The sequence below is a fragment of the Scyliorhinus torazame genome, chromosome 8 (genome assembly GCF_047496885.1).
Source record: "Scyliorhinus torazame isolate Kashiwa2021f chromosome 8, sScyTor2.1, whole genome shotgun sequence".
In the NCBI taxonomy this organism is placed as follows: domain Eukaryota; kingdom Metazoa; phylum Chordata; class Chondrichthyes; order Carcharhiniformes; family Scyliorhinidae; genus Scyliorhinus; species Scyliorhinus torazame.
This window is the reverse complement of record NC_092714.1, coordinates 33,874,216-33,890,992: the sequence shown is the minus strand read 5'-3', so window position 1 is coordinate 33,890,992 and position 16,777 is coordinate 33,874,216. Positions and strand designations below refer to the sequence as shown.

The following is a 16,777-nucleotide window of genomic DNA, read 5'->3' as shown; positions in this document are numbered from 1 at the left end:
TCCTGCTTTTAGGGAGCAGAACATAGCTGGCAATTTTCCATACTGTTAGGAAGATGCTAGTACTGTTGCAGCATGGCTAGGGTTGCAGCTAATTCTTGGAGCAGACGTCTCCAGTACTTACAATCTAAATGGATTCAGTGTTCTCAACTGATTCTTAATTATGTTTCTTGATGTTTCACACTTGGAGGACTGATCGAAGAGTGGATTCAAACAGTATTCTTTACCTCGTGATTCTGGATTTGAATGCATGACACAGGATGTGAACAATGAACCTTGCTCACTCACAAACTCTTATTTCTTGCTCTCCATCTCGTTTTCTTGCTGACTTCCTCTTTAAAGCTCAGTTTCGAATAGCCTCAATCCAGTTCTTTCTTAGGCACTAGTCCAGTTCGACCATTCAATTGGTAAGCCCATTTTGTATTCATGTTGCACTGACCTTGGTTGAAATGACATTTCCTCCGGCTGCAACAATGATACATATTCAGACAGACGTAATTCCTACAATTGCATAGGTTCCATTTGTGCCATAAGTAAATGTGCATTCATCTAACGGCTATACTGAAACTGAAGAGTGTTGCTTTGTCATTGAGCCTAGAATTATTGCTATAATCAAAATGCAAACAAATGTAATTGTAATCATAGCATCCAGTTTAATTCAGCAGAACAAGCATAAGAGGGACTGTGGTCTATGTAGGGAAATGGAAGTAGTTTATTCTTCAGAATGTCTGGTGGATACATGTGAAGGTTCTGCTTCCAGCTCTATTACACCAAGTGTAATTCCAGCTCTATTACACCAAGTAAGTGCTTGAAGGAGGCAGACACTTGTTGCAATTAAATTAGCAAAGCGTTGATTTCAATTATTTTAGCTTTTTTGTTACAATCTGGACTGACTCCTGCTTGGAATTTCTCGTCAAGGTTTCATAGAATTTGATGTCTTTTTAGCTTCAGCTTTGTTGCCAGACTGCCCTCTAAACAGTGCGGGCTCTCACTTGTACTGTGGATGGAAAGTTGGATGTGCTGTTTGTTCCCCCTGTCTGATTTCCCAATCTCTCCCTGTCTCCGAATGTTGGGACTTTCCCGCTGTACTGCATGTGCAGGCTTTAGCACTCTTCCAAAAATAAGCGCTGTAGTGTTGCATTTGGAAGGCACCTTTACAAAGTTTTTTTTTTTCTCCTCTCCCTTCTCAACAAAGGCTGACCGGCTACAAAGTGAAAACGATGCAGTCAAGTTCAAATGTGCAAATCTTTCCAAAGAAGTGGAATGTTTAAAGCGTGAAGCCATTGAAGCACAACAGAGTAATCTTCCAGACAGTACCAGGTAAAATATTTGAGTTTGTGGGGGCAGGGAAAATTGAACTATTTAAAATCTTTACAATGGGCCTGAAATTAGAAAAAATCCCTGCACAATTTCAAATTGAAGTAAAGGGCTGGGTGTTTATGGTGTATGATGGAACGTGACTAGAGGGAATTAAAGATGGGGATTTGATGATGAAGAAGGGGAAGTCAGTAAAGCTGAACAAGGCGAGGCAGGAAGGAAGTGCAGTGCCTCATGCCAAATCAGCGGCTATGGAATTATGGAATAACTGGGGGAAGACGGGATCAGGATGATGTAAATTGATCTCGGGCAGTCAATTGGCATTCTGTTTTACTCCCAGTTTCAATGGGGAGGAATATTCGGCATGTGTAAAACACATTATTGGCTTGAGGCTGCCCAGTTTATGTTGGTTTGAAGCCATTTCCCACTTTCAGTGTTCATGAAAGTGGGGGTTCCGATTCAGCAGCAGGAAGTGATAATAATCGCTTATTGTCACAAGTAGGCTTCAATGAAGTTACTGTGAAATATTGAATATTAATATTAATATTGATAGAAATCTTGAAGAATTATTTATAGTTTTGTTCAGTAACATGGCAACACTGGCATTTTACAAAATCGTTTTCAAAATTACTTTTCTAACTGATTATATTTGAGAAGAAACACTGAATTTTACATTTCATTTTTCTCAATGCAGAGATTAGGGGAGAAAAACTTGGAAAAATTGTTTTAAACATCAACATTTACTACTTTGCACAAATCATGAAGCATTTTAAATTTGGTTGCTTTCAGGGAGCTGTTATATTCTCTCTCTCCTCTGCTCTGACTTTTGCCACTGACGTTCTGCGTCTCTCCAGCGCATGTCAATTACAAAGCATTGTCTCATAGTTAACAAAATAGATGTGTTACATTTAAAACCGCGATTTCTGCCCTACTCTTCAAAACTGCCATACACTTCAAAAACACGTGGTGCATTCTGCTCAAAGTCTAAAAAACCGTTAAGCTGTGTCTATCTTTGTCTATTTCAGCCATTTGCATTTTTTTAAACTTCCTCCGCCATGCGTGCTAGCTTTAAGCCGTTTAACACCTTGCTCAAGGCCCTCATTGTTCAAGCTTGCCATGTCTCCAAAAATTACTTGTTCCCCTTTTTCTCAAAGGTTTCAAAAAACCGTTATGCGTCTTAAAATAATTGACAGCTTTTTCCTGTCTATTTTAAAAACTAACTTTCTTAACTATCTTTTCCTATGCCTGCTATTTTTTCTCAAATTTGATCAAACTTTGACCTTTTGTGTGCATGCTATTTTTCAAGCTTTTAAAAGCATTCTGATATTCCCTCATGTTCCTTTACCTATATTTTTTACATGTTTACTTTACTCTGTTTATATTTTTCCAAACTACATTCTGCCTTCCCATTTTTACTTGCACCTCTCGGGGATGGTTCCTCATCATTATAGTCGTCATCCTCATAGGCACTCTCCATTGTGGTTCCTCCCTGCCTTGGTACCATCCAGGTGGCTTGTGAGCTTTTTCAGCCTGCTGCTGCGCCTGTGCCTGTATCTGATTTGATTTATTATTGTCACATGTATTAGTATACAGTGAAAAGTATTGTTTCTTGCTGTACAATCAGTGCACACCGTACATAGGGAAGGAAGGAGAGACTGCAGAATATAATGTTACAGTTATAGCAAGGTGTAGAGAAAAGATCAACTTAATACGAGGTAGGTCCATTCAAATATCTGATGGCTGCAGGGAAGAAGCTGTTCTTAAGTTGGTTGGTACGTGACCTCAAACTTTGGTGTCTTTTTGCTGATGGAAGAGGGTGGAAGAGAGTATGTCCGGGGTGCGTGGGGTCCTTAATTATGCTGGATGCCTTTCCGAGGCAGTGGGAATTGTAGACCGAGTTGATGGATGGGAGGCCGGTTTGCGTGATGGATTGGGGTGCATTCACGACCTTTTGTAATTTGCTGCGGTCTTGGGCAGAGCAGGATCCATACCAAGCTGTGATACAACCAGAAAGAATGCTTTCTATGGTGCATCTGCAGAAGTTGGTGAGAGTCGTAGGTGACATGCCAAAAGACATGATAAAAGAATCATGGCAACTTCCAGTGGAGCAGACACAGACATGTACAAACCTTTTACAGTGTATGCAGATGGTTTGGACGTTCAGGGAGTGGTAGCCCTTTTGGCTGATGTCCCTCTCGGCATTGACATCAGTGCCCTTTGTATGTAGTACAGATGAGATGAGGCTGCTCCCATTGTAGTTTGCAAATGTTAAAGTGCTTTACTGAATACTCAGGAGGCTAAAGTTGAACGCAGGGGGCTCTTTCGCTGGAGTTCAGTTCCACTGCCCTCCCTGCTAGACACTAAGTTTACTTGCAGGCAGCATTTGGTGCTTCAAGAGTAGCAGCAAAAGAATACGGTAAGTTTTCCTTCAGCATTTCTTCCTGGCCTGCCAGATTTCTCCATGCCTTGGCTGTGGAGACGTGGGTTTATTGGAGTCAGAAACCACACAGTCCCAATGAAAATGGGGACGAGTTTAGTAAGCGCAATTCTCATCTTTCCTCTTAAACTGGGGGACCTGCCATCAGTGGCGGCGGGTTTGCGTTCCCCACATCCCTGACCTTCGAAAGACTGACCAGAATGTTGAAGGGAAAGGCTAATTTTTCAGGGAAAGGAGGTAAAGTGCAGCCGTTCCCGAATTGCTACACCCCTCCAAACACTGACAGAACTTCAGCCTGCTGTGAGCCTCAGGTGTTGAAATAAATAACTTTTTGTGTATTGAAAATGTTCTGGTTATAGAAGCATGCTTATCTTCCCATACTTCTGAACTTTATTGTGGCTGATATTATCACTAGAATCACTGGGGAGTTTAATACACACAATTCTTAAAATTGTGTCTGGTGGAATTTACTACATTTTTGGTTTGGTACCACTAAAAATAAACTGAAACTATGTTATGCAGTTTTTGCCATTTTGAAAAATCCCTAAAGACGAAAGAGTTTAACAGTAGCATTCTTTCAGTAGATTTGTGTTGAAGCATTCCTTCTACAGGAATCTGTGCAAGAAACATGTAAAGACAATCTTATCGGCTATCATTGTCAAACAAATCCCAGTTGTTATTGTGTGACCATTTCATGTCTTGCAGCGTGAAACTCCGGGCTCTGCGGATTGGGGTTGGACAGCTTCTGGTCAATATTATACCTGAACTGGACTTAGCGCAAATTAACTATGAAAGTGATGTTGTTGATGAGATTTTGGACCAAGTGTTATCTGCCAATGCATCATGAAGACCATCTCCTGTTTTATAGCATGGATTTATTGTGAAGATATCCATTGGATTATGTAACTATATCAAATAGACTTTTGATAAAACCAGAGCTTACAAGTAAGCAAATTATGCACTTCTGTGATGATGATTTCAGATACTTTTTAAATAGACCAAAAGTGTTGATTATTTTTTTTTTAAAGTTGCTATCCTCTCGTCTGTTTACTCCGGCCATGGTGCAAAGCAGCAATGTATTGCCGGCTCACTGAGCATAATGGGGCAGTTTCAAACATTTTTGAGAAAGAAGCAGTTCTTCTCCAATAGAAAAATGTTCCATTTTAATGTTTTAACATTTTAATGTTCCATTTTTCTAAGTGCTCATTTCTGTATCAGGTGTAACTGTTCAAGTGTTCACCTAAAGGCTAAATTTGCTGCTCCATTGTTGCCTTTATTTATCAACATTTGTTTTACTTCAAATTACACTTCTCCAGTTATTCCATCTCGATTGTTATAAATATATTATCGTATTCGACGTGGAGAAATTCTCCAATCTGTGGTGAGGACATGCTTCTTTATTAAATGCCTGTTTGATTTATTTTTGCCCCTTTTCTCTCTCCAGACTGCTACAGGGAGTTCCTTTGTTCCCTACAGTTTCTAATCTTGACCTACTTGGCTATTCAAACTAATATTGTTCATTTCTTGACCTTTTTGTGTGTAAAGATCTTTTTGACATACTTCATCCTGTTCTTTTGCTCTGAGGCTAGGATTGTGACTGCCCCCACTTCCCAAAACAAATTGGGATCGGTAGAATGGGAAAGTATTATGTTGTTTCGGTCGATTAGGTATAATTTTCTGTTAAACTGAAAAATGCGATGACTTTCTAAAGAGATTTTGTCTATGTTCCTGCAGGCAGCGATTTCATGCACATGTTGGTCTTTAGGTTAAATAATGGTGTTCTAATGTTTTACTGTGATCTCATTAATTTCTCTGTAAATATGTGTTGCATAGTATTAGCTAGCGTTTGCATCACAGAATCATGCTTTCAACCCATTCTTAACGTGTAAATGAATTTGCACTGCCCCTCATGCAGGCTCCATATATCCCAAATTATTTTTCTATTGGAGAAGATGTAGTTATGTGGTATAGAACTTAAATTTCCTTTCCTGGTGATTGGAAAAAAGTGGGGCAGTGAAGAGCCACGGCCTAGAAGATTGGTGTGTATGTGTACATATATTATAGTTTAAAAAAAAAGTTGAGAGATCTTCCAAATTGTTTGACTGAGAAATGTGCAGAGGGAGTTTGAAGGATTGCCCTGTTTTGTTTCCAACCCTAATATTTTTGGTATTCTGGAGAAGTTGGTTTTGTTCCATTTTTCTAAGTGCTCATTTCTGTATCAGGTGTAACTGTTCAAGTGTTCACCTAAAGGCTAAATTTGCTGCTCCATTGTTGCCTTTATTTATCAACATTTGTTTTACTTCAAATTACACTTCTCCAGTTATTCCATCTCGATTGTTATAAATATATTATCGTATTCGACGTGGAGAAATTCTCCAATCTGTGGTGAGGACATGCTTCTTTATTAAATGCCTGTTTGATTTATTTTTGCCCCTTTTCTCTCTCCAGACTGCTACAGGGAGTTCCTTTGTTCCCTACAGTTTCTAATCTTGACCTACTTGGCTATTCAACAAGTGCAAGGCAACAGTTTTACCAGGCTGTTCAGTTGCAGAGGGCATCACATCTGAGCCAGTTCCTTTTCTAATTCAATGAGAGTGTACTTATCAGCCTCTTTCTGACTAGTGATTTAGGTTTGAGAAACCTAGCTTTTCTTTTCCTCCTAGCTTGCAGATACTGAAGTCACTGTACTCCACTCGGGCAGCAATGGGGTGCTACGGTCTGCCTCAATAATGTACCTAGATTAAGAACCAAAAAGTTGGCTGGGGCCTTCATTGCATGTAGGAAATTTGGTGAAGATGGAATCAGTCTTTACTATGATGCCCACTGCCATGCTTGCTGTTCAGGAATATTGATGGGTAACCTCTATTTGGCTGAGGTGTCAGAGGCCAACCAGAGTGTGGAAACCAGTACGCATCCAGAAATCAGTAAAAGACAGACTGGAGAAAAATATATGCGCAGGGTATTATATTCCCTGTGACGTCCATTGAAATAAAACCCAGTGTCACTTCATTTGATTGTGGCAGGGTATTGGTGGATTCCCTCTTAATCTATCACAGGACATTCTGGGCAGGATGGATTTCTTCCTACAAATTACATAAAATACAAATAGAATAACCAATCTGAATTAGATGCAGCTAAACTGTGGTTTAATGCCTTGATCCATTCACTGTGTTTCTGTATAGCAGGTCACAGGCCTGCTATACAGAAACACTTTTATATTGCTGTCTTTGCTGACTGCTTTCTGCTAATATCAAACTGGAAATGGATAGTTAGAACTTGACTCTGTGATGGTTACAGTTTATTTTTCAATTGCTTTGCTGATGGAATATTGAATTGGATTATTTAAACACAAATGGGCATTCTGGACCAACCTTCACTGAACTACTTTGTATTCAGTCAACACATTGTTTTCAGTACCATATTGATGTTCCTCAGAAAATTTAAATTAAAAATGATTTAAATGTATCATAAAGTCATAACGCTGAAGAGAACATTTCTGTAATATTCAAAATTTCATTTCTGAAAATATACAGTTGTACTATCACACCACTTTCAGTCTCTGACTTAGTGTGTGCATTCAAAGATATCCTATACCCGACATTCTTAATGTACAAGCAGTATATGCAATATGCACATGGATGCTTCTACCTTCTTTAATGAATTGTTTCTTTGTGCTCTTGGGATGTGGATTTCACTAACAAGACTGCAATTACCCATCCCAGTTGCTCTGAGAAGATGGCTATGGGTCATCCCTTTGAACAATCATCCTTGTAATAATACTCCCACAGTGTGCTTGATAGGGAAACCAAGGATTTTGATCCAGGAGTGGTCTGATCCAGGAGTGGTCATGTGTACCTACATCAGAATAGGTGTGTGACTTGGAGGGGAACTTGAGGTAAGGGTGTTCCCAGAACACTGTTGTTTTTGTCCTTCTATTGACAGGTGAGGATATAGTCAACTACTGAACCCAGGAACTGTTGCAACACATCGTTCGTGAGACATACGAGCTGGCGATAGCGAGCCATGCCGGCCAGCCTTCGCAACATACCATTATTTCTTACCTTTAATGTGGCAGATGAGCGTGCTTGATCCTCACGATATCTCTTGCTTTGTCATTCAATGTTACATTTCAGCTAAGGACATCAACTGATGATTTAGTTCTTGCTGCATGCTTTCAAAAAAATCAAGAGATTTGTCCTCGTACTCGCCATGCTTAGTCTTCGAATGCCTTTGAAGATTTGAGGGTTTTAAACTTCATATAACAGACATGGGCTTTGCATCCTGATTTGCATTGGCACAATTAGCGTCATACCTCAGGAAATAATCTTTTCGCTGCTTTGTTCCCGATTTCAATTTCTTCTTAATTGTTTGTCCACCAGAGGCCGTGTAGCTCGGGATACAGCTCACACTAGCACTGCCTTGTCCTACGATGGACTCTTCTGAGAAGCTCTCTCAAGCAGATTTAGTTATGAGATCCTGTTCTGTTTGTGTCTCTGGCCCTCTCTACCTTATTACAAAATGGCCCATCTTCAGTTCTTCACAAAGTCCTGTTGCTTGTTTACTGGCAGCTACAAAATGGAGTAATCTCACCTCTATGATGTTGCGCCCAAGCATTGACGTGCCGGATGTGTGACCACCTCTCTGCCGCTGCCTCTGGCGGAAAGACTCATTGTTCAAAGTTAAAGGCCGGTCGCGGCCGGCATTCTTTTTTTTAACTTTGAAACTTTACTTCTAATACCTAATTTTTTCAAATTTATGACTTTTTATTGCTATAAATTAAATTAACTTCAGTTGAACATGTGCAGCCTTACATTTAGACACAAACTTTGTTTTATATATATTCCTATTTCTTTAGAAATGTAACCAATTATAAAAAAAAGTACAACAAATGTAGAATCTTGTTTTTACTATACAAACTACAACTTTAGAGGAGATGAGGTAACTTGTCAAACACACACAATGTCACGCTATTTCTTACTGGTTCCACTGCATTGCACTATCCAAACGTCCTAGTCACCTCCGGCTCCATTCTCACCAAAAGCTCTGATTTCCTGCTTTCCAGAGAGTGTCAACACAAAGTGATGACTGTAGGTTTCTTTCAGTGTTCACATATGTCAGCCCTGTTGACTGGCCTCGGTTATTCAGTATTCCGAGAAGCCTAGCATGGCTTCCTCTCACTGTACTCACCCCGGTCACAGACCACTTCCTGCCCAGTGCTTACCATCGTGGGAGTGCAAACGGATGTTGTGCTGGCCGTTGAACGGATTGACCAAGTAGCTGCAGGCTGCATACTGCCGATCGGTGGTGGGGGACGGGCCAAGCAGCGTGCAAAGGACGAGCACCAGAGCGGAGCTCCAAGCTGGGGCCATCACTGTTAGCATTGCATCCATGTGGACGCCTGTCAATCTATCCTCTTCCCCCCCCCCCCCCCCCCCCCCCCCCCCCACAACACTGCGCGCGGTGACCAGAACGCAGCCTAGCCTCGTGCCGCCCACCCCCTCAAACACTGCAACCAATCGGGGACTGCAGTTGGGAACTTCTTCCCGCGATCGGGAACTCCACAACTGATCGCTCCACGACCCACCTGCAGGTCGCGACCCTGAGTTTGAAAACCCCTGCTGTAGATCATCTGAGGCCACCGTGCTGGATGTGGAGGGGTTGGTTATTGAATCCAATGGCAGAGAGACTTTAGGAAACCGGCCATGTCCTGGAGGGTGTTGAGAGCTGCAGTAAAGTAGGAGCAACAGTGAGCTGCTCTGCCAATCTGATCTTGGTTTCCACTCCACGTTCCTGCCTGACTGCTGTCATCTTTTTCGATCAAAAACCTGTCTGTCTCAACCTGGAAAATAGCTAATGCCTCCTCCACTGCTCTGGGGTAAGTTAATGCTCAAAAAGAAGTGGAATCTTTCATCACATGCAGGTTCCTTCAGGCTCAGTTGATGCCAGGACCCTCGAAGAAATTCCTTTTCGCCTACATCTTAAATGTGCCACTTCTGATTTTAGAATTGTGCCCCCTAGTTCTAGATTCCACAATGAGGGAAACATCCTTTCAGTAGCTACCCTGCCAGGAACCCCCTTGTATGTCTCAGTATGGCCACTTCTTGTTCTTCTGGGACCAATCTGTTCAACATTTCCTCAAGACAGCCCGTTCATCTCTGCAATCTGCTTCTTGAATGTTGTACTTTCACCATTTGGGCGATTGGTACTTATTTCCACACTTGCCAGGTGGCGGAGAAGCCGCAAGGGTCAAAAGATCACCAGCTTTTCCCCCGGTTCCCCGATTTGCTCTGTTCTTATTGCCATTGTGTTGATGTGAATGACCGCGTTCTGTTTCTGATCAGGATCTATTTTAACAATGCAGCTGAAAGTCGAGAACAGTTCTCTTTTGTTCAAGGTGGTCAGAAATGGCTTTTGTGAAGTCAATGTCACATTGAATTGATCTTTGCTGTTCTCCAATGGGCATGCATGGGCTGTTTCATTGTCTGCTTCATTATTCCTTTGCCATGGTGTAACTTTAGGCCTTTTTAAGCAAGTCTGCTGTACAATGAAATCTTTCATGTTTGTTCATTTTCATATTAAAATCTCTTATCCCTTGCTGTGCAATACATCCTGCAAGAGGGCAATCAGACAACTTAGTAACATGGTAAATAGTTCATGTCTCCTCCACTGTTGTCTGGTGTAAGCGAATGCTCAAAGTAAAAGAGGAACCTTTAGTAGGAGGCCATTCAGCCCTTTGAGCCTGCTCCGTCATTGCTATACTCCAGCACTCTCCCCATACCCCTTGACACATTTAGAGTCACTGGACGCAATTTGGTGAACAAATTTTAAAGCCAGTTTTGGGCGCGTTTAGCGAGGTGCTTCTCGGCTGCCCAGCGCGGAGCTCAATTTGAGGCTCTTACGATTCACCCGTTGCGCCTGGATCCACGCCGGGCGCAACTGAGGCGCTGAATTGTGCCCTAGATATCTATTTCCTTAAACATAGTCAATGATTTGTTCTCCACAGCCTTGTGTCAAGAATTCCATAGGTTCATCACTCTGCGTGAAGAAGTCTCCTCGTCTCAGTCCTAAATGACTGAACCTGTATCCTGAGACGGTATCCACTGGTTCTGGGCCCTCTAGCCAGAGGAAACAACATTTGTGCATCCGGTTTGTCCATCCCTGTCAGAATTTTATATGTTTCAATTCGATCCCCTCTGATTCTAAATTCCAGTGAATACAGCCCCAATCTCTCCTCATACGAGACAGTCTTGCCATCCCAAAAATCTGTCTGGTGAACCATCTCAGTACTCCCTCTGTGGCAGGTATATCCTTTCTTGGCTAAGGTGACCAAAACTGCACTCTACTCCAGGTGTGGTCTCACTAAGGCCCTTTACATCTGCAGTAAAACATTGTTGCTCCTGTACTCAAGTCCTCTCGCAATGAAGGCCAACACACCATTTGCCTTCCTAACTGCTTGCTGTACCTGCATGCTTGCTTTCAGTGGTGTACTAGGGCAGCCAGGTCCCTTTTCCGTCAATCTATCGCCATCGATCCCAGACTACTGCCTGTGCTGCTTATCAGCCAACTAGTAGGCCGTTATCTCCATTTTTGTGAAAACCATTTTCTGGGATGTGGATGTCACGGTGCTTCTTGCCCAGACCTATATGTCCTTGAGAAAATACTGGTGGGGCCACCTTGTACTGCTGTAGTCTATACGAACATGGAAATTAGGGCTAGGCAATTCGGCACCTCTAGCCTGCTCTGCCATTTAATAAAGCCATGACTGATCTGATTGTATCCTCAATTCTCAGCCACCCCTTCAGTCCTTTGTATATCAAGAAACTATTGGCCTCTGTCTTAACAATATTCAAAGACTCCGCTTCCACTGCGAATTGAGGAAGAGAGTTTAAAAGGCACTCAACCCTCAGAAATAAATTCTGCTCCTCTATGTTCCTAATGGGTAGCCCCTTATTTTTCAATGGTGATGTCTATGTGGTGAAGGTGCTTCAACCTTTCTGTTCAGCTGGGAGTTCCAGGATTTTGTGTTTCAGACGGCGACAATATATGTGCAAGTTGGGATGATGTGAAAGCTGGAGGGAGCTTGAGGTGGCAATGTTCCCGTGCACCCTGTACCTGTGCCCTTTCAAGGCGGTTGAGGTCATGGGTTCCTGAGGTGCTGCCAAAAAAGGCTTGTCGCATTTTGGTTGTGCACAGTACACGCTGCAGACTTTATATACTGATGGCCGAGGGTGTGATTTTGTCACCGAAGAGACAAAGGAAAAATTGATCAACCAAAATTAAATAAATGTTTTTAAACTCCCAGCAATGGAGGATAACACAACACGGAAAGTATAATTGGGAAAATGTAAAGCCATTTCTTTGCATAGTTAAAGTTAGCCAATCCCATGTCTCTAATTTAATGCATTTCAAAGGATTTGGAGGTACTATTATCCTGAAACCTATAATAATTTGGGCTTCTGAGTGTTTGTTTTACTTAATTTTCACAAACTCTAGAATATTAGCAGGAAAAAATAATAAAATGTAAATTGTATTGACGCATTGCATGTTTCTCGCAATCAAGAAATTGCTGACTGGTCTGGTTCTAGTTTGCATTTCTCAATATATTGTAAATTGTATGCATTTTGAGATTTATTTGCAGTTGTACCGGTCTCTCCTGAATAGACATGTTTGTTTTGAGAACAATTCTACTGTCTCCCATTATAAATATGTTTACAAATGTTAAATGAGTTTGTGTTAAGGTTTTTGAATCTGCTGGCCTCTGCTCAAAATATTATTTATAGACATTGAATATAACTGATGTAAATAAATATAGAAATTGAAGTGCATACTGGTTTTGCTTAGTCAGGCCGCACAGGGCTCTCCATTACGGTACCATTCTTCTAAAATTCAGCCCTTGGCTTCTTTTGACTTGTAATTATTGCTGCATTTTATGCTTATTATCTGCCAGTTACAGTGTACCTCTATACAAATGCTGCCTCCTGGCGAATAACTTCCACTGATGGTGAACTGGAATGTGGGACACCTCCCTCATTTTAAAATGATAAATTCACAATTTCCTCCCAAGAATTTAAGAGCAAAACTGCACTCTGATTCAGGTCTAGTGTCAGAGGTTCATTTTGTATTTGCAAACTATGCACTGGTTAGCTGCCCTTTTTGTACACGGAAAATGTTTACAGTAGCTCGTGACCTTTAGAAAGCTGTTAATTTAAAAACGTGAGAATATTGAGCACAAAAGTTGTGATTTTGTTCTCTCAATGCCTGTGCTGCTACATCCAAAAACTAGAATTGTAAGGTTTCGTTCATGGATTCCACAGCTTTCAAATGCATCTTTAATGTTTTAAAAATAAGTTAAAGCTAAAGTCTATTGAGCAAAAGAATTCTGATCCCTTTCGTAGAAACCTTGTCTGGAAGCACGGTTCAAACATGTATCCTCCTTTTGAAGATGTTTCTACCTGTTGCCATTTTAAATTTGCACTTTGCAAAGTTGAATTACTTGTCACTCATCTGACTGACTTTAAAGTACTAATCTGGATTTACCTTAACCTTCGCTGAGTGACGACGTCTATTAATCTATTTTTCTTTCTACATTGGAGAGTTTGAGCATAACCTAATATTTCCTCCTTCCTAATCACCTTTACAACTTGGGATGATCCATGTTGATGTACTCCACACCTTTTCCAATTAATGCACCTTTTTCATGCGGTACGATCAGAACTGAGCATTGTATTCCAGACATCTGGTTAACTTATTGGAAAGCCAAACATTACATCAACCTTCTGTAATATGACAAAACAAAATACATTTTGGACATCCCTTGTGTGCCAACCTAGTGAACAATAGCCAGCATGGATTCAGAAAGGAAAGAACCCTGGTTGTTCAACCTCCTTGATGCTCTTGAGTGAGCGACCAAGCAAGTTGGCCAAGTACCTTAAACTTCCAAAAAACATTTAGCAAACGTTCCAGACAAAAGGGTGCTGAAACTTCAAGGCTTTGCAGGCCTGCCTGTAACATTGGGTGTCGGCAGGGCAGCCAAGTTGAGTCCCTGCTTCCACCCACCCAACAAACCTTCAACTGTTGGCCACCCATTTTCCAGGTGAGAGATGGGCAGCCAGGATTTGAACATTACCCCAAATATCCAATCACCTGGAACATCAATCAACCAAGCAACTGGAAAGTTAGGTTACGAGTTGAGGAAATTGTGCAGTGATGTGTGTACTGGCGTGAGTGCATGGGAAAGAAAATAAGTAGAATGCAAAGCTGCCTTTTCATCAGCCAGGTTGTGCAGTTAGTGCACACGCCATTTATTGGATGTTTTCCTTTGGATGATTAAATCCAACAGTTGCAAGTTTATTGATGCCACCTGAACTTCTGAAAATCCGAAGGCTTCTTGTCACCTGTCTTTCAATCCAGTGAGTTGATGTGCAACGGTTCAAAGGCTAAAATTGGTCTGGAGTGAAGAACATAAGAACTAGGAGTAGGCCATCTGGCCTCGAGCCTGCTCCGCCATTCAATATGACCATGGCTGAGAGTTTTGTGGGCTCAGCTCCACTTCTTTTGTGGGCTCAGCTCACCATAACCCTTAATTCCTTTACTGTTCAAAAAGCTATCCATCTTTGCCTTAAAACCATTCAACAAGGTAGCCTCAACTGCTTCACTGGGCAGTCAATTCCACAGATTTACAACTATTTGGGTGAAGAAGTCCCTCCTCAACTCGGTCCTAAATCTGCTCTCCCTTTGAGGCTATGCCCCCTTGTTCCAGTTTCACCTGCCAGTGGAAACAACCTCCGTTTCTAATCTATCTATTCTCTTCATAATTTTATGTTTCTATAAGATCCCCCCCCCCCCCAATATTCTTCTAAATTCCAATGAGTACAGTCCCAGTCTACTCCGTCTCTCCTCATAAGCCAATCCTCTCAACTCCGGAACCAACCTAGTGAAGGTTCTTATGAATGAACAGCCCCTTTACACAGTGCTTGACTTTTGTTTTCCTTTGACTATGGCTACCGTTTATCATTTCCCACTTCCATTTTCACTTTCAGACAGATTCCAGCACCACCCCATGCTCTTCATCAACTTTGCCTACATTAAATTAAATTTGCGACTGCGGTCTTTCATTATTTGGGGCATCTTTTAAGTGTTGGAACTCTTGAATAGTGACATCAGTAAGCCTCCCCTCAGCACTGCCTCCGAGTCTAATTCCCTCTACTTGCTGCATCTGGCTGAATTTTTGGGGATTTTGAACCTGCCTTATTATCCAGTCCAATGCTCTGCCTTGCTTTCCCATGGCTTCTGGATGAAGAGTCTTTTCAGGAAAGACTTTGTCAACAGCTGTTTGAAGTCCAAAAAGAACTTGGAGGTAGTTCCCCTCTCTTCAAAAGGTGCTCCCTTTCTGGCTCCATGCTGACTGATGTATTTTGTTTCCGCTAACCAATAGCAATAATTTGAATTAATATTCAAAGATCAAAGTACATGTAAAATTACATTTAGCTTTTTATGGCTTAGAAAACCAATGAATCAAACTGGTTAATTTTAAATGCAAATTCATCTCTGAATAGTCTAAAACATTATTGTTTCATTTTATGCTAGAAATTAACTTTCTTGAAGTAATTTCTGTTTGTACAAAATAGTATTTATTGATTGCTGTAAAAACACTCGGTACATGACAACGTATTTGAATTTTGGGAGAAACTTTAATTTCAAAACAAATCAAGTTTTTATGGAAAACAAATGCAGCTATAATTCAGTAAAGTTTTAATTGGTTTTAACAAATGAAAAAATAATGGAGGCTATTTGGTCTAACTTATTGTTGCCCCACTCTTCCATTGGGGAAAAAAAAAATAGATTTTGGGAGCAAACAATAGCTTTTAAGTTTTATTTAAAAATTTATATAAGTTGCTGAGGAATATATATTAAATATTGGTAAGTACAGGCTCGATAGTTCTCTAGGTATTTTGACAGAACAGTGCCATGAACAGATGCGTGGCATAGCTCTCTCAATCTAATTTTCTCCATTTCGTGTCTGTTCTTTCGAAGTAACCTATGTCACAAGATGCTTTGAATGTCTTTTTCTCTTTTGTTGTCTGTTGATCTGTTATCTGTAGTTCATCTTCCTGAAAGAGAAAATGATTGGCAAAGCTCTTGATAAAGAAAATGCAACAGGCTAGTATTAATGGTATCCTCAAACTGTTATGGGTAGCACGGTGGGTAGCACTGTTGCTTCACAGTGCCAGGGTCCCGGACTGGATTCCTGCTTGGGTCACTGTGCAGAGTTTGCACGTTCTCCCCGTGTCTGCGTGGGTTTCCTCCGGGTGCTCCGGTTTCCTCCCACAAGTTGTCTTTCCCCCCCCCCCCCCCCAAAAAAAAAGCTTGTTAGGTGAATTGGACATTCTGAATTCTCCCTCTGTGTACCCGAACAGGCGCCGGAGTGTGGCGACTAGGGGATTTTCACAGTAACTTCATTGTAGTGTTAATGTAAGCCTACTTGTGACACTAATAAAGATTATTACTTCGGGAAATTGTGTGCGATACATTTGGTTGCCTCAAATACAGTATATGAAAGATAATTGTGATATTTTGTGCAGATTCAATGAGAATTATGGAAGCTTTTTATGAATGTATTCGAATATTTGTAAACCAGAAATTTCCCATTAAAAGGATGTATTTAAATGTTTTATACTTTTGTCTTGCTCATTAAATTTCCATTTTTACAATGGTTGTAGTTTAATTATTTAACCATTTTTGGGGACCGAGGGTGAGAATGTTGTAATATTGGAGTTGAACATACAGTTGTCAACCGGAGGCATTTAATTTTTGGTATTTCTTATTTCTCAATGTGTTGTCGTGATGGTGCAGAACTGGCTTGATCGTAGGCATTGATAGGACCCGGTACTTGAGCAGTGATGTGATGTGGACAAACACAGGACTGTAGATGCACAAACAGCCAGGAGGTAATGGCTAAATAGATCAATCTCTGTTTTGATGCTGATTGAGGAATAAATGCAAGGCACAATATTAAGGGGATCCTCT

At 41.1% G+C, this 16,777-nt stretch overlaps 1 protein-coding gene across 1 annotated transcript in view; it reads left to right on the top strand.

Annotated features, from left to right (window-relative positions):
• morc3a (MORC family CW-type zinc finger 3a) overlaps window positions 1–16,461 on the top strand; it is a 97,534-nt gene extending 81,073 nt beyond the window's left edge. Inside the window, exons 18-19 of the mRNA XM_072513340.1 lie at window positions 1,193–1,317; window positions 4,457–16,461. Coding sequence (XP_072369441.1) covers window positions 1,193–1,317; window positions 4,457–4,598 — 267 coding nt within the window. The 3' untranslated portion in view covers window positions 4,599–16,461. The remainder of the gene's footprint in view (window positions 1–1,192; window positions 1,318–4,456) is intronic.
• Window positions 16,462–16,777: the final 316 nt, after the last annotated feature.